This window comes from Micromys minutus (assembly GCF_963924665.1).
Source record: "Micromys minutus genome assembly, chromosome: 9".
NCBI classification, from domain to species: domain Eukaryota; kingdom Metazoa; phylum Chordata; class Mammalia; order Rodentia; family Muridae; genus Micromys; species Micromys minutus.
This window is the reverse complement of record NC_137978.1, coordinates 46,261,694-46,289,300: the sequence shown is the minus strand read 5'-3', so window position 1 is coordinate 46,289,300 and position 27,607 is coordinate 46,261,694. Positions and strand designations below refer to the sequence as shown.

Genomic DNA, 27,607 nt, shown 5'->3' with positions numbered 1-27,607 from the left:
AAGACTAGAAGTTCTCATTATGTAGCTCCGACTGGCCTGGAGCTCACAGAGGATCAGCCTGGCTCTGCCTCTCAAGAACTGGAATTAAAGGTGTGTAACACCATATCCAGTCTGATAATTACTCTAAAAATAGCCATGCAGAGGTGGAGGTGCAGCTGTGTGGTAGAATGTTTTCCTGGCATGCATGAAGTGCTGGGTTTGGTTCTCAGCACCACATAGAGACTGAATGTGGCGGGAGGTGGAGGCAAGGAGGCAAGGTCACCAGACCCAGGCTGACAATAAAACAAAGAACAATCCTATCAATCCTATCATATCACTGCTGCCATCCTAAAAAAAAAAAAAAAGGCTATTTACCATCAAATGGTGTTCGAGTTTCTAGTTGTCTCATAGCTTTTTGTAGTATGCTAGACTTACAATTCAGTTATAATTCGATGAAGATCTCCTTGTGGCTGGTGGTTGTCGTGCCTTTTAAGTTTAGCTTAATCTGTACCTATATCCTGATTCTGACCTTTTCCCTTTGTGTCTGTTGGGAAGTAAGCCGTGGTGATGCTTGTAGTTCAGTGACCGCGGCGGCCTAGCCCAAGCCTACTGCTTTGCATTTCCTGTAAAGTGAGGATTGAATTGAGGCACAATTCAGTTTTTTATGGTTGATCTTGTGACAGGGTCTTACTGCACAGCCCAGGCTGGCCTTGAACTCTTGCTAATCCTCTTGACTCGGGTTCACTGCTGTGAGTATGAGCTCCCATGCCCAGCCACAGTTTAGCCCTGAAGAAAATACTTTTTTCTTTTTCTTTAAATCTCAGGGCTCAGGGGTCACAATTACTTCTTGGCTGGAGAAATTCTTAACATGCTGATTTTAAAGTTCTTGTCTAAGCTGGATAGATACTGTGTGCTTAAAGAAGAGCCCGGATCTAAGAACCTTCTAGCTGACACGGTTTCCAATGAAGATCATGTTAATATTAATTTAATGATTAAGATAGAGTTTTCTTTTTAAATGAGAAAGACATGCCTTTAAGTGCCTTAGTGTTACTTAAGTCTTTTACACTTTCATCTTAGTGGAGGTAGTGATGAATAGGTGGATCCTGTAGGGTGAAAGCCAAGATTCTCAAAACTCAACGCATTGAAGTACCGGGAGGAGGGGGGACTGTGGAACAGGACTCTGAGCATCATCCCCAGTCTCATTCTGTTTGTGAGGGGCTAGTGTGATATTTTTGTCTGTAACAGACTCCCAGGTGATGATGGTGGTACTGGTTAGGTAGGTGGGCTTTAGAATCAGCTTTTAACAAAAACATTCTGAAAGATGCTAGGCTGGGGTCAGGGTATCTATATTTGTAACAAGTTCCATAATGATTCTGATACATATATCAGGTTGAGAATCACTATTATTCTCATTGTTGTTCCCCACCATAATTTTCAAGAAAAGTGCATTCCCTTTCCATTGAGACACATTACAGACTTTTGATATTGTGATGAAGGGGACATACGATTAGGGAGGCTTCATTGTTTTATTCTGTGCAGTTTGTCAGTGTTGTAAGAGGCAAAGTAAAAATGCAGAAGAACCAGGAGCTCTTGGCTCTTGTACCGCCAGTATCTTCTTGTTTGCTGTGAAGCATGATCGTTCTTCTAAGATTGTTGATTGTTCCCGAAGGAAAATTAAAATTAGTTTGGTCTGATGTTGCTTTTCCTCAGAGCAAAAAAACCCTTTGTCTTGCGTGAGAATTTGAACTTCTTGAAGTATGAATGGCAGTTCAGTCCTATATAGATTAGAATCTTTTTTATCATGTGTGTTTTAAGTTCTTACCACCTGGTGGTGAGTGTCTGTAATCCCAGCACCCTAGAGGCTGAGGCAAGAGGATCCTGGTTACTAGGCCAGATTGGGCAACATAGCAAGAACCCTGTCTCAGAAAACCAGCAAGCCTGACAAAAACCAAAATTGTAAGGTTCTGAGTAACAATTTCTAAGGAAAGGTTTTCACTTCAGTGTAACCATACTTGAGCTTTTTGAGGCAAAGTCTCACTGTGTAGCCCTGTTGGCCTGAACTCACTATGTTGATCAGGCTGGCCTGGAACTCCTAGGGCTCCTGTCTCTGACTCTTGAGTGTTGGAATTAAAAATCCCACCACACCCAGCTAGAAATATTTTCATTGTACTTATTTATTGATTGATTGGGTGAGTGGGTGAGTGTCAGGCTTATGTCAGAAGGTAACTTATGGGAATTCTTCCCACCGTGTGGGTAGGTTTTAGGGCTGGGACTCAGGTTGTCAGAATCGATGGCAAGTGCTTTGACCCACTGAGCCATCTGGGAAGTCTCCTTTATTAAAACTTATACTTGACACTTTGTGCCTCCCAGTTTTAAGAGTTTAAAAAGTTTTTGCCAACATAAAAAATTAAAGGGTTAGAAAGCTTTTCCACTCAGCAGCTTCTGTCACTGAGTGAAATGAATTAGACCCTGCTCTAGTTCAGGGGACCCAGTCTCATGAAGGGATTCCCAACCACAATTAAAAGTGTTAATTATGTAGATGGCTTTGTAAAGTAAAATATTTTAGGGGCTCTTCATATGACAGTAACAATTTTAGAAATTGCCGATTAATATAATCTATGGTAGAACTGGTATGTGTCAGTAAACCTTGTCAGTCTGTTTTGATCTTATTAATCACAGAAGTATCTACATGTATTTAAAAAATGGCTTTGTAGATTGAGCATCTCTAATCCGGATATAAAAATCTGAAATGGTTCAAAGTCTAAAACCTGTTGAATGGTGCATTTTAAGATGACACATGGAAAATCTACCCCAACTACACGGGCATATTACAGTCAAAATGTAGGCACACTAAACGTATTGTGTAGCATTACCTTTCAGCTATGCTTATAAAGTTATATGTAAAATGAATTTTATATTTAGGCTTGGATTCCATCCCAGGTAATGTCTGTCTGCCTGCCTGTCTGTCTGTCTACCTACCTACCTACTTATCTATCCATTCATCCATCTGTCTGCAAATATCCCACCCTTTCAAATCTGAAAACTTATACCCCTAAACATTTTGGATAGTGGGTACTCAGCTGCATATATTGGAACTGATATTCGGGCTACAAGCAGTATTGTGCACATGGCTTTTTGGACCCTTTGTTATGAACTGAAAAATCTCTAAGGATCAGTCATCTTTACTTGCAGTGAAATAGATTGGTTGTTAGTGTTACTTGTGGTACACTACCAATAGACTTTCACAGGAAGGTGACAGGGGAATTTGTATACAAATGAAGCAAGTTTGATTCAGTTTTCTATAATGAAGGGCAAGAGTTCTTCCTGTAAATTAGATGCTTGGTAAGTAAGTAAGTTGTTGGTTATTTTCCCTTTATAGTCTGATGACTATTTTTCTGCCTAACTCTCCACTGGTTATTGAATGAATATACATTAGGCCTTTACTAATGGGAAGCTGTGGAAAAGCTTAATATTAATTGAAAGTCAGAAGAGACTGGACAGTAAAGGGAACACAAGACAGGATCTGATGCATGCACATATATACATAGCCAGGAGCACACATACACATTTTGTTTGTTTTATTGGTTTTGGAAGTATTGGGAATTGAATTCAGTATTTCACTTTTGAGCTAAATCCACAGCCTTGAGGCTTGTTTAACTATCTTTTGGAGTACATTTTAAAAATGTCTACTTTTCTTTCTTTTTTTACTTATTTCTTATCTCTCCCTCTCTCCCCTTCCCTCCCTCCCTCCCTCTCTCCTTCTCCCTCTCCCTCCCTCCCTCCCTCCCTCCCTCCCTCTCTCCCTCTCCTTCTCTCTTTCCCTCTCCCTTTCCCTCCCTCCTCTCTCTTTCTCTGTGTGTGTGTGTCCCCACATGTGTACGTATGCCAGCATAGCATCTGGCATTTCAGGAGGTCAGAAACACTTGGTGGGAGTCAGTTCTTTTCCTCCACCTGTGGGTTCCAGGAATTAAGCTATCTTGCCAGCCCTGGAAACACTTTCAATTGCCCATAAACAGTGACTTTGCAGAAAAATTATAGTAAACGGTTATGAAACAAACATGAGTTTTTGAACTACTTGAAGGGAAAATTTCCTTGACAAATATGGTTTACTTATTAAGGTTTGCTTTGGGACTGAATTTTTAATTTTACTCAGTCTCAAATGAGTTGTTTTCCTTCTTGCAATTAGATGCATGTGTAGTAAGAGAAAGGGCTGAATCAATCCAGTGTTATGAGCCAGTTGCAGCTGCTATGTTAAGTACCCCCATTAAGTTATTAAAATCCTTTGAAGGCTTGCATGTGAAAAATATTCCTAATTTGTTAGGAACACACATGGCTGTGTGTGCACACATGTCATTGTTCAGTAGACTGCTCTTTATTAGAAAAGTATAGATCCCCGTGGGGCACTAATTACAGCCCTGGCTAGAAAACTGCAGAAAGGCAGATAACAAAGGCCCGGGAAAATAGAGGAGAAAGGGGAGATCGGGTTCTGCTGTTTTACACCTCCAGCATAAACGAGACATGCTGTGAGTAAACACAGCTGTATGGAAAATTAGTTTTTCAGAACCGAAGGAAGGAACTACCAGTTCATTCTGTAGATAGCACTTAATGTCTCCCTTAAACTAAAGAATTGTCATAGGTTGGCTTCTCTCTTAGAAAGTTGCTTGACAAATTTCTGTTTTAAGTAATCAATATTTCTTCTTTAAAATGATTATTATTTTATTTGTATGGATGTTCAGGGGCTTCTACCCCACCTTTGATTATTTAGTTACTAGATAAAATAGACACAACTTTCATCTTTATAATAACCCTTAATCATCTGGGTAGATAACTATCTACTTTCTATGCTATTAGGATCTGTTTTTCTATCTATAACTCCATTTTATAATTTGCCATGTTCCATCTGTGCAGCTCTTAACTCCAATTGGCCAACCCTCATGGCTATGTTTTTATGACTCCCCTAATCTCTGGTGTCTCTCCTCTGTTCCTCCCTCTCCTTACTGGTCTTCTCCTCAGACCCCAAGCCCTGCCCCCACCTACCTCTTCTGCACAGCTATTGGCTATAGGTGTCTTTATTCACCAATCAGGGATAACCTGGGGGGCAAGGTTACATAGGGTCTCTTATATTTGTGCAGACTCTCTCATCCCTGGGGGCAACCAGGCCTTGGTGTCCAGTTTTTAACATTACAATACATAGCAAAAGACCAAACTTCAACTGTTATACACAGCTTCGAGCTGCCATGTGGGTGCTAGGAATTGAATCCAGGTCTTCTTCAGGAGCAGTGAATTCTCTTCTGAACCAACTCTTTTGCCTTTGAGCATAAGATTTCAAAATGCACTCTATTTTAAAATTTGATGGTTTTGAAAAACTTTCATATTCAAGTAAAGCCTATGGCATTTAGACCATAGAATACCATACAACTACTTAAAAAAAAAAAAAACCCGAGTTGGATATTTACGAGAAGACGTTCACTTGTCGTAAGTAAATAGTGACTTAAGTGGAGGGATTCATTCTGACAGGAAGGATTGATTATAGGTTTCTTGGAAAACATGGCATTCTGGTTGAGCCTTGAAGGACTCGGCATGTCTGTGATGGAGATACAGGGATGGGTATCACAAGTGCAGAGCGAAGTCAGGGACATGCAGCCTCCTTCAGGAAGCAAGTCGTTCTAGCTAGGGTTGGAGGCAGGTGTGGAAATACTAGTGGGGTGAAGGGCATACCCCAGCCGTGGGGAAAGAACTGGAATCTTAGCTGCAAGGTGCTGAAAAGATGGTTCAGGGTTCTTAGCTCTCACATTGGTAGGCTCATAACCATCTGTAAATCTTAAACCCTCTTCTGGCCTCTGTCTGCTCCTCATCCCCCCCCCACCCCCCGAAGTACACTTACCATTCGTGTTAATAAAAATAAAATCTTTTATTATTGTAATTTTTTTGAGACATGGTGTCTTGGTTAGGGTTTTATTGCTGTGAAGAGGCACCGTGACCAAACCAACTCTTTAAAGGAAAACATTTAATTGGGGCTGGCTGAGTTCAGGGGCTCAGTCCATTGTCATCAAGATGGGAAGTATGTCGTCATACAGGCAGACATAGTGCTGCAGTAGGCACTGAGAGTTCTACATCTAGACCCCAGGTAGCAGAAGGAGACTGTGTGCCAAACTAGGTGGAGCTTGAGCATAGGACCACAAAGCCCGTCCCCACAGTGACATACTTCCTCCAACAAGGTCATACCTGTTCCAACAAGGCCACATCTAACAGTGCCACTCCCTATGGCCAAGCATTCAAACACATCAATCTATGTTGGCCAAATCTATTCAAACCACCAGGGTCTTTCTACATAGTCCTGGTTGTCCTAGAATACTCTATGTAGGTAGACCTGTAGACCAAAGTAGCCTAAACTTATGGAAATCTTCTTGCCTCTGCTTCCCAAATGCTGGGATTAAAGGTATGTTTACCATGTCTGTCTAAAATCTTAATTTTATTTATTTTTTTAACTTAAAATTATAAAAACGAACTGTTTTTCCACTGCTGGGGATGGTATTCATACTGAGCAAGCGCTCTTGCAGTGAGTGGTCTAATCCTTTTTTAGCTGAAATAAGTTATACGTATGTGTGGGGTACAGTGGGGTTAGACAGTGATAGGTACTTGTATGTAATGACCCAATTAAGATAATTAGCATTTTTGTTTCCTTTTACATTGTTTATTATGTTGGGAACATTAGATGAGATGGTGCACACCTGTAATCCAGCAGGCAGAGGGCAGAGGATTAGAAAATTCAGGGCTAACCTAGGCTGTATGGTAAGCTTCAAGGAAGGGGAATAATGATTTAAGTTGAAAACCTTTGAATTATTCTAGCTCTTTGTAAGTCACATAATTGTCGCTTGTAGTTCACTGTGCTGATTAAATATTTGTTGTGGGAGGGCCTGTCAACAGCCACAGGTTGTTTGGAGTAGTCTCGAGTCAAGTAGAAATGCAAACCAGTTACATGTGTCAGAGGGAGCAATAGAATTCGGTAACAGATTGGATTTAAACAGTGGATGATGTCTTAGGGTTTTACTGCTGTGAACAGACACCATGACCAAGGCAAGCCTTAGAAAAGACAGCATTTAATTGGGGCTGGCTTACAGGTGCAGAGGTTCAATCCATTATCACCAAGGCAGGAGCATGACAGCATCCAGACAGCCATGGTACAGGAGGAGCTGAGAGTTCTACATCTACATCTGAAGGCTGCTAGTGGAAGACTAACTTGCAGGCAGCAAGGGTTAGTGTCTTATAGCCCACATCCCAGTGACACACCTACTCCAATAGGTGTACACCTTCTAATAGTGCCACTCCATGGATCATTTACAAACAAACCATAACAGGGGACAAAGGGGCAAAAGAATACAAGGTTGGGAAATGGAGCTTTACTTTATTCTATCTCACAGTTCTGAATGAGATATATAGAATCCAATCATTCCTACTGTACATACTAATAAAGACTTGAGTGGTCAGGATTGTTTAATTTTGGATTTCTGCATCCTTTTTCCCCCCTTATCATTTCTTTACATGGTGTGCAACTAATAGCTATTTCTACTTAAAATTTTTATTTTGTTTTTATCTTATGTGTATGGATGTTTGTCTGCATAAATGTCTGTGTACCACGCAGAAGAGTTTAGCAGATCTCCTGGAAACTGAATTAGAAATATTTGTGAGTCGCCACGTGGGTGCTGGGAATTGGACCCGTTTCTACTTTAGGTTTATCACTAAATTAGACAAAAGTCAGCTGTGGTGGCACACCTGTAACCCCAGCCCTAATGTGAGGCAGAAGGCTGAGCTACATATTGAGTTTCAGGCCAGCGTAGGCTCCAGTGAGACCCTGACTCCTCCTTCACGTCCCGTTTCATACACACATATGAAAATTTGTGAGAATTAGGCATAAAATAAAGGTAAGTGGACCAAAGCTAAAATTAGTAAATTTGGTAATTCTTAAGACATTTCCACATTTAAGACAAATGACCGTGAGTGAATAAGGTGGTAAGCGTGCTTGGTACTCCTGATCGTGGAGAGTATCCAGTCTGTAAAGAAGCTATACTTGAGTAAGCACTAGTAAGACAAAACTATGCCTATTGGTTGTATTTTTCCTTAAGCATTGTATTAATAAGTGTAGCTTGAGAGAACAGCTCCATAGTTAAGAGCATTGGATGCTCTTCCAGAGGACCTGGGTTCAGTTCCACGACTCATGTGACAGTTAAAAACCACAACTCCAGTTCCAGAGGATTTTAACACCCTTTTCTGGCTCAGACATAACACGAGGGCAGAACACTCATCTACATAAAGAAAAATAAATAGATCTTTTAAAAAAGAGGTGTTAGGTGACAGACATGTTGAATGGAGGAGAAAATGGTACTCTAGAGAACATCGATTTAAAAACAGTTTTAGACTTATCTTATTTCATGTGTATAAATGTTTTGCCTGATGTATGCCTGTGTGTACCACATGTGTGCCTGGCACCCTTGGAAGTCACAAGAGGGCATTGGATCCCTGGGAACTAGTTACCTATAGTTGTAAGCCATCGTGTGGGGGCTGGGAACCAAACCCAAGTTCTCTGCAAGAGCAACAAGTGCTCTTAACTGCCTCATAGAGAACATGGGTTTGGTGAAAGCAGACCAAGAATTGGATTGCCTGTACCATCCTCCCAGTCCCATGGTTCTAGGACTGTGGCTAGCTCACGTTCCTCCTCTGCCGTTATCGGTGAGTGGGATAATAGCTGACTTTTTAGCAGTGAAGTAGGTGTTGACCAAGTTACTGCATTTTCTCTTTCCTGTAAGTGGTGTGTAATACATCTCTCGGGAATACATAGGCTAACACCACTCTAATACTTTCACACACACACAAAAAAGTTTAAAATGCAACATTATAACAATGGGGATTAGTTATAAGTGTCATCAGTCAAGCTTGGTTCTTCCAAATGCAGGAGTGTGGGAAATCTTTTAGAAAGGAAACTTTAGTTTATTTTCCCTTCTTTTGGGACGAGAGCACACTGACCCCCCCCCATGCTTTTAAATCCAACACAGGTTTATAGCTTTTTGGCAAATGTGACTTTAGAACACATGTTTTTCTTTTCTTTGTTTTTGGGGGCGGGGGAAGACCCTTTATGTAGCCTGGGATGGCCTAGAACGCACTATGCAAGTTTCTGTGTGAATATATTTTCGGAATCAGACTGTTCTAGGTAATATTGTTACTCTTGAGTTTTTTACATTCTTTTACATTCTTCATAATGGCCGTACCTTCATAGTCCTACCTGCAGTGAGTGAGAGAAAGCCCAGTCAACCTTATCAGCATTTAATTTTCTGAATGTTTATTTAAATTATAGCCTTCAGTTACACTTACCTAATTCCCCAATTCTCTCTCCCTTGCTCCCTTCTTCCCCAGACAAGGTTTAACTGTAGCCTAGGTTGGCCTCAAACTCCTGGTGGTCCTTCTGTCTCAGTCTTTGGAGTTCTGGGCTTACGAGCATGTTCCACCTTTCCTGGCTTTCCTTGGTTGGTTGTGCTTGGCTGTCAGGTCAGTCTGAGAAACTGTTGCCTACGCTCAAGTCAGTAGGGCTGTACCTCGGCTTGCATCTGAGCGGTTTTGTGTCTGGAGGGTGTTAGGGGTGTTTGTATGTGAGAGTGTTCCAGCACGTGTGTACCCTCCAGTATCAGCCTTGCCTTCTAACTTGTTTGAAACATGGTCTCTTTACTGCTGCAAAAGCTAAACTTCTGGAGATTATCCTGTCTCCAGTCCCTTTCCTGTAGCTACCCAGGGATTGCAAGCACCGGTGCTCTGGAGTCTGGCCTTTACATGGATGCTGGGGGTTCAAACTCAGGTCATCAGGCTTGTGTGACAAATGTTCTTTACACTGGGTTATCTCAATCCCCTGAAAGCTTCATATAATCACTTTTATCTTGTGTAATTAAGGTTTGTTCTATAGGGTTTGATGTTTTCTAATGTCTGCATGGTTTGAGGTGGGATCTAGACTTCTATTTAAAAAAAGAACTATTTAAAAAATGTTCATTGACATTTTGCCTACATGTGTATACAGCCAGCGTTCTTATGTGTAAAGTATCTATTTCCATAGCCCCGAATCCGGGCTTCTTTGTGCGTAGTTATCCTGATGTGATGGTGGTAGTTCTCTATATTTAGCACTTTACGAAATGTATCGCATTTAAGATCTTAAGAGTCTACTAGAAACGTGTGGGTGAGAAATGCCAGTACATTCTGTGTGCTGCTACCCTTCCGCTTTCCCCTTGATTAATAAAATGAAATGTTCTTACATTAATACTGTTGTTTATTTAGACATATATACCTCTCTGTGTGTGTGTACATGTCCACACAGTGTAGGTGCTCACAGTCTTCTCTGTGTGTACGTGTGCACATGAGCACTCCAGAAGAGGGCATCTGATCTGCAGGGGCTAGAGTTACAGTTGTGTGCCGCCCAGTGTGGGTTCTGGGATCTGAGCTCAGGTCCTCTGCAAGAGCAGCATGCATTCTGAACTGCTGCCCGTTTCTCCAGCCCCAATAGTGTGAAGATACTTTAAAATGGGGGCTTTTATGGGACATAAATAATCAAAGGCAGAAGACTAGATTTCATTATATTCTCATCAGAAGAGAAGAAGAGCTGTGTGTGGTAGCTCATGACTTTAACCCCAGCATTCAGGAGACAGATTTCTATGAGTTCAAGACCACACTGAGATATAGGAGACATTATCAAAACAAAAAAAAAAAATTCTGCTAATTTACTTTTTATCTGGTATTGAATCTATATATTTTGATATCTATACTGTCTAAGCTGTACTACAAATCTGAATTCTAAGGCAGCCTATTTTAAAGAGAAAGTATATTTTTTGCCAATACTGTAAGACTGTTAAATATAGAAAATGAAGACACAAATATACTTTAACGGGGCAGAATGAATTTACTAGCTAAAGCCTGCATTTGTCATTTGTTAATATAGTCTGTAAAACTTAACTTTCCTGTCAGAATGATAGCTCATTTAATCATAACCAACTGCGCTCTAAAGTACAATACTGCTTTGAAACGTAAAAAAGACATTTAGGGAAGTTTAACGTATCCAAGTTCCCAGTTTAGAAGAAGCGGACTCAAGCTTAGGTCTGTCGACTTAAGGCAGAAAGCATTTATGTCCGTTTTATTTATTCAGAGCTTCATTTATCCGTTATTTACTCAGAGTTTTCAGGCCAGTGTGGAGAGAGGGCTCGGCAGAGCAGACCTGCTTAATGTCACTGCCGCCAGGAAGCAGAGTGGCCAAGAAGATGAGGGGGAGAAGAGTTTCTGCCTCTTTTACATCGTGTGGACCCCAGCTTATAGGTGGATGTACATGCAGGACAGATCTCCCCACCTTGGTTATTTTCTTTGGACTCACCCACTTGTGTGGTTAACCCGCCTCCTAGGTGCCTCTCAATTCAGTCAAGAGGACAGTTAAAATTAACATCACAAGAGTTTGTTTTTTTTATAAATTACTTTTTTCAAATCATTTATTTTTTGTATATGAGTACACTGTAGCTGTCTTCAGACACACCTGAAGAGGGCATCAGATCCCATTACAGATGGTTGTGAGCCATCATGTGGTTGCTGGGATTTGGACTCAGGACCTCTGGAAGAGCAGCCAGTGCTCTTAACCGAGAAGTCATCTCTTTAGCCCTCATTTGTGGGTTTTTTTTTTTTTTTTTTTTTTTTTTTTTGCTTTTTGTTTTTTGGGTTTTTTTTTTTTTTGTTTGTTTTTTGAGGCAGGGTTTCTTTCTGTAGTTTTTGCTGCCTTGGAACTCTGTACACCAGGCTGGCCTCGAACTCACAGAGACCCACCTGCCTCTGCCTACCATGAATTGGGATTAAATGTGTGCACCAACCAACCCACAGCAGTTTTTTAAAAATCAGTCATCTGGTTCACCAACTTTGACTCAAGCTTTAGTTATCTTTCATGGATTCTGTTGAGACCGTTCAGTCTCTTTGTTTCAGTTTCCCTCCATTTTCTATATCCATTAAGGAGGAAAGCATTCTCAGCTCAGAATTTACAGTGGTATTTTCATATTTCAATATTTTCATGACCCAGAATGTGAAATACAAAATTTTGAGTATTTCAAAAGACACCCTTTCATAGTCTGCGCCCGCTTAGCTTTGAATTTGTCTTGCTCTCTATTTTCTGCTGTCCTGTATTTTCTGTTATAGGTTTGTTTCTCACGCGTGCTTGCTTAGGCATCTTTTTAGGTGCTTAACCCAAGTCACGGTCTGCCCTGTGTCCTTCACACGGCCCACGTCATTGTTTAAGATTTAACACAGGCTGTCTCTCAAAGTTCTTTGAAGATTTTATTTCTAGTTGTGTTTGTAGGGATGCCCACAGAGGCAGCAGCAGGTTGTCAGATCTGGGGCTAGAGGACTTCGGAGGCAGCTGTGAGCCACTTAACTGAACCTGGGTACTCTGCACTGGGTACTCTGCACTGGGTACTCTGCACTGGCTGTACTGGCTGCACTGGGTACTCTGCACTGGGTACTCTGTACTGGGTACTCTGCACTGGGTACTCTGCAAGGACAGAATGTAGTTTTAACCTCCGAGCCATCTCACCAGGATTTACTGGGTACTCTGTACTGGGTACTTTGCACTGGGTACTCTTACTGGGTACTCTGTACTGGGTACTCTGCACTGGGTACTCTGCACTGGGTACTCTGTACTGGGTACTCTGCACTGGGTACTCTGCAAGGACAGAATGTAGTTTTAACCTCCGAGCCATCTCACCAGGACTTACTGGGTACTCTGTACTGGGTACTCTGCACTGGGTACTCTTACTGGGTACTCTGTACTGGGTACTCTGCACTGGGTACTCTGCAAGAACAGAATGTAGTTTTAATCTCCGAGCCATCTCACCAGGACTCTCCAAATTCTTTTCTATTTATGATTTTATTTTTTAGAGACAGAGTCTCTCTACGTAGCCCTGGCTGTCTCAGAACTCACTATGTAGACCAGATTGACCTTAAGCTCAAAGAGATCCACAGGTGAGATCTCTTTGTCTCCCAAATGCTTGGACTAAAGGCATGTGCCACAGTGCACAATACAAAACTCCTTTTATTGTTAAAAAAAATGATTGGCCTCAAATAGTCTCTTACTTTCTGAACACATCATTACATAATTACTTGTTTTAGCCTCACTTTTTAAATAGACTGTGGTCTTTGAGAATAGAAGCTGGGATCTTGTTTATCAATCTCGGCTCTCAGCAGGATACCTTGGATATCCAGATGTACTCAGTAAATGTTCCCTGAGTCAGTGCATGAGTATGTTTGAACTAGTGAATGCATTTTGAAATATTTCTCATAATTATGATAAAACTTTTAATTTCTCTTTTCTTCAAAGAAAAGGAAAATACTTAGGTTTTTATTTATGAGGAATAGAAAAAAACTCCTATTGATATTGTTGTTCTCATTGGCCGCTCAAAGAGTATTACTTTATTATTTAAAGGACTTTTGCAAAAAAGAAAAAGAAACCCTTTGAGTAACTTTAAATGACATTTTATAATTATTTTTAAAGAAAAAAATTGAAACTTATTTTTTGCCAGGATTTAGTTTAATGTAATATTAGTTAAGAGAGTAATGTGTTGGTCAGGAAACTGTAAAATGGAAGGAAGGCAAGGAAGTTGGGTGTGGAATGAGGTGCCGGGGTTTCTGGGTGATTTTAACAGAACTGAAATACAAGCTCATGTTTTCAGAGCGACCTAAAGGTTGGGTGGGAACGGCTAGCCTGCGCTGTCTGAGGAGATGCTCTTCGCTTTACTCTGTCAACCATCTTTGCTGAGAAAACATTTGGCACGAACTTGGGTATGTCAAGTATTGTACTTGTGTGTGGGAAGGCATATTAGTTGATGCCCTTTTGATGTTAACACAATAAATTAACAAATTATTTGTGTTGTGATTTTATGAGTGTTCTTTTATGAGTGCACATTTTTATTTAGAATGACTTATGTGTGCCTCTAAAAAGCTTTAGAAGTACATGGCTCACACCCCCACCCTACTCCTTCAGTATATAAACCTCGGGTTTCTTTAAATTTCTACCTTGTTGGTTTCGGTCCCATCTTTCTATTTCAAGATGGTTTGGGATTATGACTCAATCCTAGTAACTGCACATTCAGTAGGAGCCCAAAATATAGCAGTGAATCTGAGGTAAACTTTTACGACTTCTGAACTCTGAAGTACAGTTTCCTAAGAGTAAAACTCCATTTTAACTGAACGGTGATCACACTAGCTTGCACTGTCTGGCCACAATTGTTCTTTACTGCTGCTTTTGTCTGTCTCCTGTCTCTCAGATGTAGTGTGCACTTGACCTCCCTTGATTTTCTCTGTCCCTCCCTGGCTCCATCCTGTCTTGCTTTCCTTCCCCACTCTGCCATTTTTAGCAGGCTTTTTTTTTTTTTTTTTTTTTTGGATATTTTGTTTGTTTTTAAGACAGTGTCTCTATACAGAGACCTGGCTACCCTGGAAGTCGCCATGTACACCAGGGTGTTTTTTCTTTTTAAAAATATCTATTTTTACCAGGCAGTGGTGGCGTACATCTTTAATCCCAGTACTTCGAGAGGCAGAAGCAGGTGGATCTCTGAGTCCAAGAGCATGAGTGTGTGTGTGTTTGTGTGTGTGAACTTGACACAAACTAAGAGTCACCTGGGAAGAGAAGCCTCATCTGAGGAACTACCTCCTTCAAATTGGTCTGTGTGCATATCTGTGGGGACATTTTCCTGATCAATGATTGTCGTGAGAAGGTTCAGCCCACTGTGAGCAGCATTACTTCTTGTCCCTGTCTATATGAGAAAGCTGGCTGAGCAAACCAGTCTCCAAGGTCTGCTTCAGCTCTGCTTCAAGCTCCTGCCTTGGTTTCCTCTTTGTGACAGACTGTAACCTGTAACATGTAATAAACCTTTTTTCACTCCCAAGTTGCTTTTGGTTATATAATTATCATACCAGGGGAACAAACTAGAATACTCTGAAAAGGAGACTGGTCATTATGTTGATGTGGTTTTCTTGAAGGTCACTTAGCTGATAGTTTCAGCCTGTCACCGTATAATGGAAACATCAGAGGGGACCTAAAAGGTATTTGAAGGACTAAAATCAATTTCATAAACACTACTGGAGGCTTTCCAGCAATGTGACTCAGTCTTCCTGTTCTTAGGATTTAGACTTAATTTGGACATAATTTTTAACATGGTTAGTGGCTATTTGGCTTTGCTAATGGTAGATTAGTTCATCAGGATAGAAGATGTTGCAAGCTGCCTTTTGACAGGCCTCCTTGAGAGCAGCAGTGTGTGAGCTGACTGCTAGTGAACAGAACAATCAGAGGCAGACTTCAAGCCTGGAAGAGGGCCAGCCACTCCATGGACTGACTTTGTTCTTCCAATAGGACATCAGTTCTGCATAATTAAAGCTCATAGTGATGACTAAATCAATAAAGTTTAATTATGTTCTATAGATTTAAACCATAAAATGAAGCACATAGTCCATTTTTTAAAAGATTTCCATCATGAATGGCTGAAATGACACATTTTGAGACTTAGTGGATGAGAAGCCTTACTGTGGAAAATGGCTTTTGGTGTTTGGGTTTCATCTCACTTCTGTCTCTGTGACAGGCTAGATGCTTTGCTTGGAAATCCTGAATATTAATATATCTAGAAGGTATGTAGACACTTTCTAAATCCAAGCTATAATCCTACAGAGATATATCGGACCCCCACCCTGGCTCTTAGAGATGAGTAAGAATCTGTTTATTTAAAAAATATCTTTGAATGAGTTTATCCAACGGTATTAGTCATCATAGAAATGCCTTAAATTAAAATCAAGTTGTTGAAAACAGCCTGTTCATGCTGAGTACCACTCCTGATTCATGCAGCATGGCAAATAAGTCTTCTTAAAGACTCAAAATAATTTCAAGAGAAGAGAGGAAGGATTACCTTTCTTATTTTGGAAACCACGTTGGGTCTCTTGTTTTTCTGCAAGTGATCTTTTGTGTTCTTACATTGAATATAAAGGAAAGACACATTCCTGTGGTTTGGGGAGAATTGAGTTTACTGGGAAACAAGCTCTTTTCCGGTATATTTTTTAAAACTTTAGTGTTTGAACTTTTGTTGGTGGTGGTGTTTTTCTGTCTGAAAGAATGTCCTAGGATTGTATTTTCTGAGTAGAGAAAAGGGCCTTTATCTTTTGTTTTGTTTTGTTTTTTTTTTCCTTAATTCTCCTGTCTTACGGTTTTCCTTGCTGTGGAGAGACACCATGACCAAGGAAATTCTTATAATGAACATTTCATTGGGGCCGGCTCACAGTTTCAGGTTCAGTCCATTATCATTATGGTGAGAAGCATGGCAGTGTCCAGGCAGGTTTGGAGCAGGAGGAGCTGAGAGCTCTATGTCTGGTTCTGAAGGCTGCTAAGAGAAGAGTGTCTCCCAAGTGTCAGGAGGAGGGTCTCTAAGCCCACTCACACAGTGACACACTTTCTCCAACATGGCCACACCTACTAATAGTGCTACTCCCTGGGGCAAGCATATTTAAAAACACTTCTAATCCAACTGGTAACTGACTTTACAATGTAACCCATTTGTGTTACTACTCTAATGACCCTTTTAATGTTTCCTTTTAATCTAGTCTCCATATCTGCTAGTTTCAAATCAACCAACTCTGAAAACTGGAAAAGAAAATCTCACCCATGCTAATTTTTTTTCTTATTACTGTCATGTAAACGGCATAGCAGATCAGCTGTTAGCATTCACATTGTGTGAGGTTCTGACACCTAACTAGAGGTCATTTAAAGCCTGTGGGAGGGCTGCTGAGATGGTTCAGTGTGTAGAAGCCCTTGCCTTACAAGCCTGACAACCGAGTCTATCCCCAGAGCCCACAGTGGAAGGAGAGAACCAACTCCCCGAAGCTGTCCTCTTATCTTTCACCCACATATGTTGTGTGGGACATGCCTCTGTTGTGTCTGTCTGTCTCTCACACACATGCACACACTAAATAGGATAATATAAAACATTAGATGGGTGTGTGTATTTAAATACTATGCTGTTTTGAATGAGAGATTTGAGTATCTGTGGATTTTGGTATCCTTGGGGAATTCTAGATCCAATTCCCTGTGGCTAACAAAGGATGACTTTAATAAGCTGAATCTCTAAGCAGGCCATTTAATTATTAAGTGTCTTTGATTATTAGGAATTTAGTTTTGGTTTTTATGTAAATGAAAACTGTTTATAATTTCTAGAGCCTATGAATTCTTCCCGTAGGGATCACCTTGTGTCACCTTTAAATTACATCATTTTGTCTTTTCTTCGGTAAATGCATTCTCTTTGAACTGCCAGAACTGAATGGAAGTTTTAAGTCACAATGTAATTTCTGTGAACTGGGGGTTTATTTCCAGAGAATTCTGGCTGGAGAGTGAAGTCCAGTCTCAGTCTCCTAGTCTTCTAGTTAATGATGTACCTGTAACATTGTAACTTTCTCAGAAACACACATTGAATTGTCTCATGAGTGCTCTGGCTCTTCAGCCTTAGAAATGTAGCTAAAGATCTCCCAACTGTCTTAGAATTTTATTTCTCAGCCAGGCAGTGGTGACAGAGGTAGGCAGATTTCGGTGAGTTCAAGGCCAGCCTGGTCTATAGAGTGAGTTCCAGGACAGCTAGGGTTACACAGAGAAGTCCTGTTTTGGAAAACACAACAAAACAAGAATTGTATTTCTCTTGTGGAATGTTGAGTCAAGACCTTAGATCTTTCTCTTGTGAACTGTTGTCATATTGGACGTTGGCTAGATCCGTTAAGGGGCAGTGTAGCCTTGACAGTCATGTTGACAGTGGAGCTAAGCCACTCTGTGTCCCAAGTGACTGAGCTGGAGAGGACAGAGGGAACACTGTGGAATGGCACTTCTGTTTATGACTTACTGACTGTGAAGAGCAGAATTGAGTTGACTTCCATTGTGTGTTCTGATGGCTGTGAGATACTTCTAGTTGGTTCCATTTGTTTTGTGTTTGGCTTGAGACAGGCTCTTTTTACTATGTAGCCCAAGCTGAATTTGAACTCATGGTCTTCCAGTCTTAATTTCACTAGTGCTGGGATTATGGGCTTGTACCACTGTGCTCAGTGGGCTGTGTTATTTATCAGAGTGGATCAAGGGAGACACATTGAATGCATTTAGAATTAGACCTTCAAGTGCTTGTGCTAAGGCATAGCATAGAAATTGGAATAAGCCAGGGAGACTAGGGCAGCAGTTACTCGTAAGACTGGTTTCAGCTTTGTGCATTCTCTACCCGGTGTCAGTTTCAGCTTCCCTAGGGATTCCCATTGTGACTGTGCACTGATAACCTGAATTTACCTGGCTGTTTGGGGAGTTTCTGTTCTCTCCACTTTTATTCACTTCCCATTGAGAAACCGCCAGTGACTCTCCAGCTTTCAGAACTATGTAGCATGGTCAAGTCTTTCTAGACTGCCATCTCCTCGCTTCCCTGTTGCATCTTCAAGTAGACATCATAGGAAGGGAAATTTGGATATGTGTGGCGTTTCAAACTGAAGGATCCGGAAATGATGCTGGTTATCCAAAATAAACTGTCTGAACAATCAGGGTTCTTTAACAGCCGGGGTTATTGTTACAGACGTTACCCTGAGGATTACAATGGAATCATCACTCCATTGTTTGCTGAAATTTTTATTAAAGTACATGTTGACTCTGTATTGAGGCGGCTTTTTAACCTCTAAAGAGGCTGTTTATGTGGGAAATGAGCACATATCCAGAATGGTTATAAGAAAATGTGGTAAACATTAAAAATAATGTGTGCCACCAAATACATATTTATTAGATGCTCAATGCTGCTGTTATTTCGATTGAAATCTAATTTTAAAGGAATGCTCTATTCTAACGGCACCGCCTTCTCCTTCTCATGATCTAGTCAGTCTGGGATGCTTGCTGGTTCCTAAGTGCCCGTAATGTTTTTATTAATGCTAATTCCCCTGCCTGGAATTCCATCTGCTCGTGCATCTCAAGTTTCTTTCTGTTGACATCTGTATTCTTTAACTTAAAAGCCACCCTTTTCAGGAGCTTTTCCTAGTTGAATGCTCTTTGAGTGTTTTCTATTATTTTGTAGTCCTGATTTCACTTAGAACACCTTGTCAGATGAAATAGAAGGTTTTTGCTCCTTAGTTTTAGCTATCCATGTATTTCTTATCTACTTAAGATTTGTGTATTAGAGACCCAAGCCAAAACCTTACACCTGGTTAGCACTCAGTAAACATGAATAGAGATACTCTGTGAGCCAATTTGAAGAGTAAAATGGATTATTATGCCATTAAATTTTATCCTTAAATGTGGGTAGTAAGCCAGGTTTTTTTTATATAATGTTACCAAATTGTACTGTTCTCATTAAGTTTTCCACCTAAAAAGCTTTAATAGAACACCAATTTCTGTTGATTTAAAGGAAAAAAAAAAGAAAAAAGAAAGACCTCATTTGGTCTTCTCAACCGGCTTAGTATGGGGCCTTTAATGATCTGATTTGCCTCAGATGGCAGATGCACACTTTAGGACAGATGTATTTCTGATTCTAAATGCTGTCCAGTTCTCAGGGCTTGGAAGATTAAGATTGACTCTGAATGGGAGTGCATCTCTTTGTCTTCAGTGTTGTGCTGATTCTTTTTTCCTTTACAACAATCAAAAGACCTCTTTGTGACATTAAGTAAATAGATACTTTCCTTTGGGCTTTGTGCTAGGTTGAGAATAGCATCATTGAGCACTGAGCATCTGTCTGTAGTGGGTGTCCTGGTTCCGCTGCTCGGCTTTGTATCTGCCACACCATCTTCTGTAACTCGAGGAACTTGACCGCGTGCACCGCTGACTTGCCAGGACACCTTTGAACTACCAAAAAATAATAATTATTTATTAAGCTGAACTGGTGGCATGCACTGGGAGTCCCAATATTCAATAGAGGCAGGAGGATCAGGAGTTCAAGGTCAGCCTTGGCTACATAGTTTGAAGTTAGCATGGGCTATATATGAGACTTTGTCTCAAAAAACTAAAACCAATTATTTACTTACATTTATGTATGTATGTATGTATGTATGTATGTTTTTAGTTTTTCAAGATGGGGTTTCTCTATGTAGCTTTGGCTGTCCTGAAACCCTCTTTGTAGACCAGGCTGGCCTGTCTCAAGGCTCCTGAGTGCTGAGATTAGAGGTGTATGTCCTCATGCCCCACTCTTTTTTTTTTTTTTTTAATGTTTAAATTTGTGGCAAAGTCTGTTGAGTCTTTTGTTGTTATTCTATAATTCCATATGTCAATCATTGTGTTCTAATTATGGCAGAGATTTTATGCAAGGAGATATCCAGAGTGTTGAATCTGGGCAAGTGTCATGTCTGCATGGGAAATGTGGCATTGGCACACTTTGATGGTTAGCCGAATTCTAAGGTCTGATTTTGAGTCCTAAAGGATGCTAATGGTTCCACTCACACGATTACTAACGAGGGCCTTTGTGTGCCTCTTGCGTTAACTTAGCAAACATTTGTTGAGTAAAGGTTTTCTCGGTGTTCATGTTCCACTTTCTGGAATCAGCTCTTTGCTGCTTATAAGATACTTCTGTCTTTAAAACTAAACCACAAGCATAAATGCTGTCTGTCTATTAAAGCCGTATGTCCAGGACTATCAGATACTAAATTATTTTCTCGCTAAAGCCTTCACAACGGATTTTGGAGTCTTTATGAGAGAAACTGGTGTGAACTCTTTTATGTTGGGAAATGTTAGTGCAGAGATGATTTCTGTTCCCTTCTGGTCAGGCAGATGTGAGGCTGTTGTGTGTGGTCTGTGGACATCATGTGCTACCATCTACTTCCTTTGCTTAGTTTTACAAAGGGAGTGTCCTGGTGGGCATGCCATTTCTGCATATCGACAGAGGTTTCACATCCGGGTTTTCTTTTTGCATTCTTTAATTGCTTTGGGGTTTGATGAGAGGTAATTTCAGACATGTGCTTTCTACTTCTGATACAAAGGTGGTGACCATTTTATTTCTCTTGAGTACAAGTATGCCTCAAGAGCAAAAAAAAAAAAAAAAATCAAATCAAATCTGAGTTTGGGTTGGTAGATGGTTTGCAGTATTTACAGAGACCACATTTGTGTTATATTTGTAGAGTTGTTTCAATGACTTAGTAAATGAGGTTAGAAGATGTATTTCTGTAAATACCATCATTTTAAAAAATGCTCTTCATAGTGAATATTAGAATAGATAGATACTTAAGGTCTTTCTTTATATTACTATGCCTTCATTTATTTTGATACCATTTGTCATGGCTTGCAAACCAGTAGCAGTGTTGACTTGGGTGTCCTATCCAAATATTCACCAGTCCTGACCCAGTCTAGGAGCCTATGAGACTGGGTAGTTCTGGAATTGAAGTGTCCTCTTACAAGATCAGACGATCCCTCCCACCCCCACTGTGGGGTTATTGAAAGGCTTAGTTGAGATAATGTAATTGACTTGGGGCCTGACACCGGAAACAGCACCCACTGCAAGTATTAGGGGCTTCCCACTTTCATTGCTCTGTTCCCCATGTGTGCATTGTTCTAGGGGTGCCTGCTGCTTAAGTTAACTTCTGCTGTAAGTTTGTTTCATTGTATCAGAGTTGGATGGAGAGTAAACTTCCCTGTGATAAAGGCCTTGTTTGCTTGTTTTGTTCACTGTGATGTCATTGGCACTAAGCCTTGGACCTGTGCTAAATGCTTGGTATCTGATGGATGGAGGAATTTGCTTGGATAAATTTAGAGGGTGCCTTTGTTTATAGATACCAGATGAACTAGGGTGAAACTAAATCATTAATAAATATCTGTTCGGTCATTGAGATGGCCCAGTGGGTAAAATCACCTGTTGCCAAGCCTGACCTGAGTTTAATCCTCAGAACTCATAAAGTGAAAGAGGGAACTGGTCTCCACAAGTTGCCTTCTGACTTTCACATGTGATCCTAATAAAAACAACAAAACCAAACTGGGCATAGTGGTGCACACATTAAATCCTAGCACATTTAATGGAAGCAGAGGCAGGCAGATCTCTGTGAGTCTGAGGCCAGCCTGGTCTACACAGTGAGTTCCAGGACAGCCAGAGCTACATAATGAGACCCCATCTTTAACAAAAGCAACAAACAATGCAACAACCCAAACGTTTAATGAGGGGCCGGGGAGATGGGTCTGTCAGACAGGTGACTGCTGCCCTGCAAGCATGAGGATCTGAGTTTAGGCTGTCAGTACCCGTGTAAAACACTGAGCTCAGTGTCACATGTCCTTAATCCACATCTCCGAGAAAGAGAGATCCCTGGAACTCACTGAACAGCCAGCTTAGCCGAACCAGTGAACTCCAGGTCGAGTGAGAGACCCTGCCTCAAAACACAAAGGAGAGAGTAATTAAGGAAGACAGCCTGCGTTGACCTCCGCCTCCACAATGCATATACACACCTATACATGTATACCACACACAAGTGCTTACTATTAGTTATTTGCAGGTTCTGTTCTAGGCATTGGTTGTGTGGTGGTGAGAAAGACTCACAGGCTGGATAGTTGTTGGCTCAGTGGTTAAGAGTATTTTCCTCGCTTACAGAGCATGAACATTTGATACCCAGCATCCACACTGGGGGTAGGGGTGGGGGCTTACAACTGCCTGAAATGCCAGCCCCAGGAGATCAGACACCCTCCCTGACCTCCTCAGGCAACTGAACACACACACACACACACACACAGAGAGAGAGAGAGAGAGAGAGAGAGAGAGAGAGAGAGAGAGAGAAACGACTCTCTTTAATAAGACTCAAGATCTTATGCTCATAAAACCCTGTATTTTAGATGGAGGTGGGGTTTGGAAGAAAGACAATAAAGCGAAGCCTGGAAGGTCTGAAGTGTTGTAGGGCTGAGAGGGCATCTGTGGCAGCAGGGCCACTGCTTTAGTTGAGGTGCTTGGTGTATGTCTCTTAAGAGACCTGTCTGTCATCTGACCTGAAAAAGCAGTGACAATGCCTTTGATTCTCATCCCGGGGCTTGAGTAGTGTTGGAGCCTTGGCATCAAGTTTGACATATGCAAGGTTTGTAGCCTGCCCTCTCCGCTCACGTAAAACATAACCTAAAACAACATTGGCTTCCTAAAAAAATTTCCCTATAGTTTCACTTCCCACTTTCAAAAATGCTGAGCACTCAAAAGCTGATTTCTCAGAAGAGAAGTTCTTTTGAAGAGCTTAAAATGGGATGCCTCTGAATGAGGATGTAATTTGGTATTATGTCATCAAACCCGAGGCCATCTTTTGTGTGGTTAGTTTGACTGTGTACTTTTTCCTTGCTGTTGTCTACTCTTCGTAATAGTGAAGTCTTCACCCTAAGAAGTATGACGAAGGAAAGCAAAAGAGATTCTCAGAACTTTAAATGTAGCCATCTCTAGGGCTGGAATTCCTGAAAATCTTGCAGTTTTGACTGACACTTTGAAAGCACAGTACCTAGATACCCTGTTTCAGGAAGCACGAAGGTGTATTTGCTACATATAGTTCTGAGCCTTCAATTACAGTGTATACAGGGCCTTGGTAGATATTGCTTTAAGCTAGTCTCTCAATGTACATATTTTTCATGGCTTAAGGCATTAATAATTTATTCAGGATATATAGATATATTTTTGTGTGTGTGCTTTAATGCAAGGTCTTCTGTATAATGGATTGGAATTCTGTTGGTAATTAAATATATTAGCTTTTTGAGGTTTTGGGGTTTGCCTGCAGCAATGTGTTTTGCTTATAATAGTTTCCTTTTCTTCCTCTTTTTAATAGGAACATCATGACAACAGAGAAGAGTTTAGCGGCTGAAGCTGAGGATTCTCAGCACCAGCAACAGAAGGAAGAAGGTGAGGGAACAGCAAACTCAGGCCAACAAGAAACTCAGCTGCAGGAGGCTTCCCAAGTGGTAGCAGCCGAGAGCAGTAATCAGGGTGAGCAGAAGCTGAAAGCATCCAATGGAGACACTCCAACACACGAGGACTTGACCAAGAACAAGGAACGGACATCAGAAAGCAGAGGCCTGTCACGACTGCTCTCCTCATTCCTCAAAAGACCCAAGTCTCAGGTCTCTGAAGAAGAAGGCAGAGAAGTAGAGTCAGAGAAAGAGAAAGGTGAAGGGGATCAGAAGGAGTCAGAACTTGGAACCAGCCTTGATGAAGACGCCATTTTAAAGGCCCCCATTGCGGCTCCTGAACCTGAGCTCAAAACAGACCCATCTTTAGATCTCCATTCATTGAGCAGTATAGAAACACAGGTAAGGCATGTAACTAGAGAGGACGGGGAGGGGAATATAGGGAAGATTCATTCTCTGCTGCACTTTTCATAGAAGAACATTTGCTTTTGTTTCTTGTGAGCCAGTTGACTTAGGCATTGGTAAAGATAAACAGCACAGAGAGCTTCTTCTCTAAAGAAATTAGTGTCCTCAGTTGAAACCTGACTTAAAAATACTTTCTAAGTCAAAGAAATGAGAGAAAACTATCAAATGAGCTCATTCAGTCCATATATCATCTTGCCATAATAACGGAACAAATTCGAATTTTGTTGAGAGAGTGAGAAAGGAGGGAGATAGTTTAGAGTTCATTTTGATGGAATTAGGGACAGAAGGGTTATCATCAGCCAGTGTGACCAACCCTTCAGTGACTATCTTCATTAATCCACGCGATGGATTTGGGTTATCCCAAGGTGTATGATAGCACTAAGCTATACCTCCCTTATTAATCTATGGGGCACATTACTGTGAGATACTGTAGATAACAATGTTAATTCTATTCCTTGTGTAATAGTTTTATTTTTAAAGATTTATTTATTTAATGTATATGAGAGCACTGTTGCTGTCTTCAGACACACCAGTAGAGGGCATCATATCTCATTACAGATGGTTGTGAGCCACCATGTGGTTGCTGAGATTTGAACTCAGGACCTCTGGAAGAGCAGTCAGTGCTCTTAATCACTGACTCATCTCTTTAGCCCCCAGTTTTATTTATTTATTTTATTGCATTTATTTATTTCTGTGTGTGCATGCATATGCGTGCATCACGGTATATGTAGGGAAACCAGAGCACCACTTTGGGGAGTCAGTTCTCTTTTCCCCACCATGTGGCCTTCAGGAATCAAGCTCAGATAATCAGGCCTGGTGGCAAGTGTTGTTACCTGATGACCAATCTCACCGTCCCCTTCTGTAGTAGTTATTCAGTAGTATTTATTTAAAGTTGTTATTAAGTTTGTCCCAGTGTGATTAAACATACGTTGTTCCTTTGTCCAAAACACAAGCGAAGGGGCTGGAGAGATGGCTCAGCGGCTAAGAGCACTGACTGCTCTTCCAGAGGTCCGGAGTTCAATTCCCAGCAACCACATGGTGGTTCACAACCATCTGTAATTAAAAAAAATAAAAATAAAAAACACAAGCGAAAGCACTGCTAGTGTCACTCAAACTGTTATCTAGGGATCTTATTCTTTCCAGCCTTAGTGAGTGTTCAAAAGTTTACTTCTGAACCTTCAAATAATATCTGGGTTATTAAAGTTTAAGCCCTGTGTGCTTCAGTGAAAGGCCTAAAGTTTGGGTTACATAGTTTCATTAGAATTGTCAAATTATTACATGCGTTTCTAGAAATAGTACTTGCATATTCAGAGTGCCAAAGACCAGCTTTAGGATGAAACCATAATAGGCATTGGCCGTTAGTAAGCCAGTGTGAAAACGAGATCCAGGGTTGGGTAAAGAACTCAGTGGGTGAAAGGCTTTCAAACCCCTAAAGCACTCTTAAGAAGCTCAGTCTGGTAGAGGAAATCTGTAATCCCAGCATTCCTCTGGCAAGATGGGAAGTGGAGACAGAAGACTTGGAAACTTGTGGATCAGTTAGCTTAGAGTGAACAGTGCAATGAGAAAAACAAGAAAGACCCTGCCTCTAAGGTAGATACCAGGAACCAGCTCCTTAAAGTTGTCCTCTGACTTACATGTGTGTGTGCTTGCACATAAGCATGATCACACACACACACACACACACACACACAGAGGAAAGAAGATTCACTATGTAAAAGTTATGCATGAGATCTATGGAATCAAACTAGGGACAGTATAGAAATCACAGAAAAGTGATAGGTCCTCATGCTTGTGTGACAACCATTTTAGTGACTAATCTATTTCTCCAGTGTCACCATCAGGCTTGTTATCCATCCATCCATCCATCCATCCATCCATCCATCCATCCATCCATCCATCCACCCACCCACCCGTCTGTCCGTCCGTCCGTCCATCCATCCATCCATCCATCCATCCATGTATCCATCCATCCACTCATCCATTTTTGAGAAGTCTTGCAATGTAGGCCTGGGTAGCTTGGATCTAGCTCTGTAGATCTGCCTGTTTCTGCCTCCAGAGTGCTGGAGATTAAAGGTGTGCACCTGTGCCCCAGGATTCATCTATTAGTTTTAAATGCTTGTTTGTTTAGTCATTCATTCATTCAAAGCTAATTACTGAAAGCCTGCTGTGTACACCAACCAGGCTCTAGGAAAGCGTGCACCCTGAGAAGTTCCAAACTGTAAGTGTCAGCAATGTGGTGGCTCAGAGGGTGAAGTGTTTGCTGCTGCAAGCCTGACGGCTGCCCGTGGAGGTGGGAGGAGCATCAGATGGCTTGTGGATGTAAGAAATAGTCAAGTGTGCAGGACAAATCCGATAGCTTATGGAGGCTTCTCTGAGGCTGTGTGCGAGATGGTTGTAGAGGCTATTACAAGCCTGTCAGTCAGCCATTCCTGAATCTAGTGCAGCAAGCAAGCAGTTCAGTCTTTTTTATATATATAAGCCAATCATGTATTGTTTTGGAAGAAAAAAATGCACCGAATTTAGTTAAAACTCAATAGATTTTTTTTTTTATCATGTTGAAAGTAAGAAAATAGTCCACTGTGGCTCCTAATCCCAACACTTAGTAGGAGGTTGAAGGATTATGAGGGAGGTTAGTTAGCCATCTTTAAAAGACAAAACACCATGAAAATCAATAAGAAAACGTGGGTCAAAGCATTCTCTGACTTTCGGGGCTGGAGAGATGACTCAGTGGTTAGGAGCACTGACTGCTCTTCCAAAGGTCCTGAGTTCAAATTCCAGCAACCACATGGTGGCTCACAGCCATCTGTAATGGGATCTGATGCCCTCTTCTGACATGCATGAAGACAGCTACAGTGTACTCACATACATAAAATACATATTTTCTGACTTCCCTGTGTTGCAATAGGACTTAATGGTTGCCAGAGGAGGCCAACCTCAGTCTTCCTCTTCCTTCCTTCAGCCTTGTTTGGATGTTCTAAGGCAGAGAGGCATTTAGATAGAGTCCCAGTTTTTAGTCTGGTGCCTTGATTTGCTTAATGCAGATATGTAGAAGATACATAGGCCTCAAGAACTTTTAGCTGTTTATAAAATGTAAAGCCCGTGACAAATCATTTTATCCTCAGTTCACAAAGCTGCTAAAGGTCACTATTCTATGACCTTGCTAAAGCTGACAGTCATAGAATAGTGACAACGAAAATTTGGTGAGCGTTATATTTTATAAGGTTATGAGCAGTAGATTGTATCCCATAGTCATTTACAGATTTGATAGGATTCTAC

The 27,607-nt window shown here is 41.0% G+C and overlaps 1 protein-coding gene across 14 annotated transcripts in view; it reads left to right on the top strand.

Moving 5' to 3' along the window:
• Nucleotides 1–27,607, top strand: part of EPB41 (erythrocyte membrane protein band 4.1) — a 145,036-nt gene that overhangs the window by 42,925 nt on the left and 74,504 nt on the right. For 13 of the 14 annotated variants that reach the window (XM_080921122.1, XM_080921119.1, XM_080921113.1 and 10 more), the window contains exon 2: nt 23,788–24,268. In XM_080921122.1, coding sequence (XP_080777248.1) covers nt 23,795–24,268 — 474 coding nt within the window. In that variant the 5' untranslated portion in view covers nt 23,788–23,794. The remainder of the gene's footprint in view (nt 1–23,787; nt 24,269–27,607) is intronic. The other variant, XM_080921123.1, reaches the window with a different exon arrangement.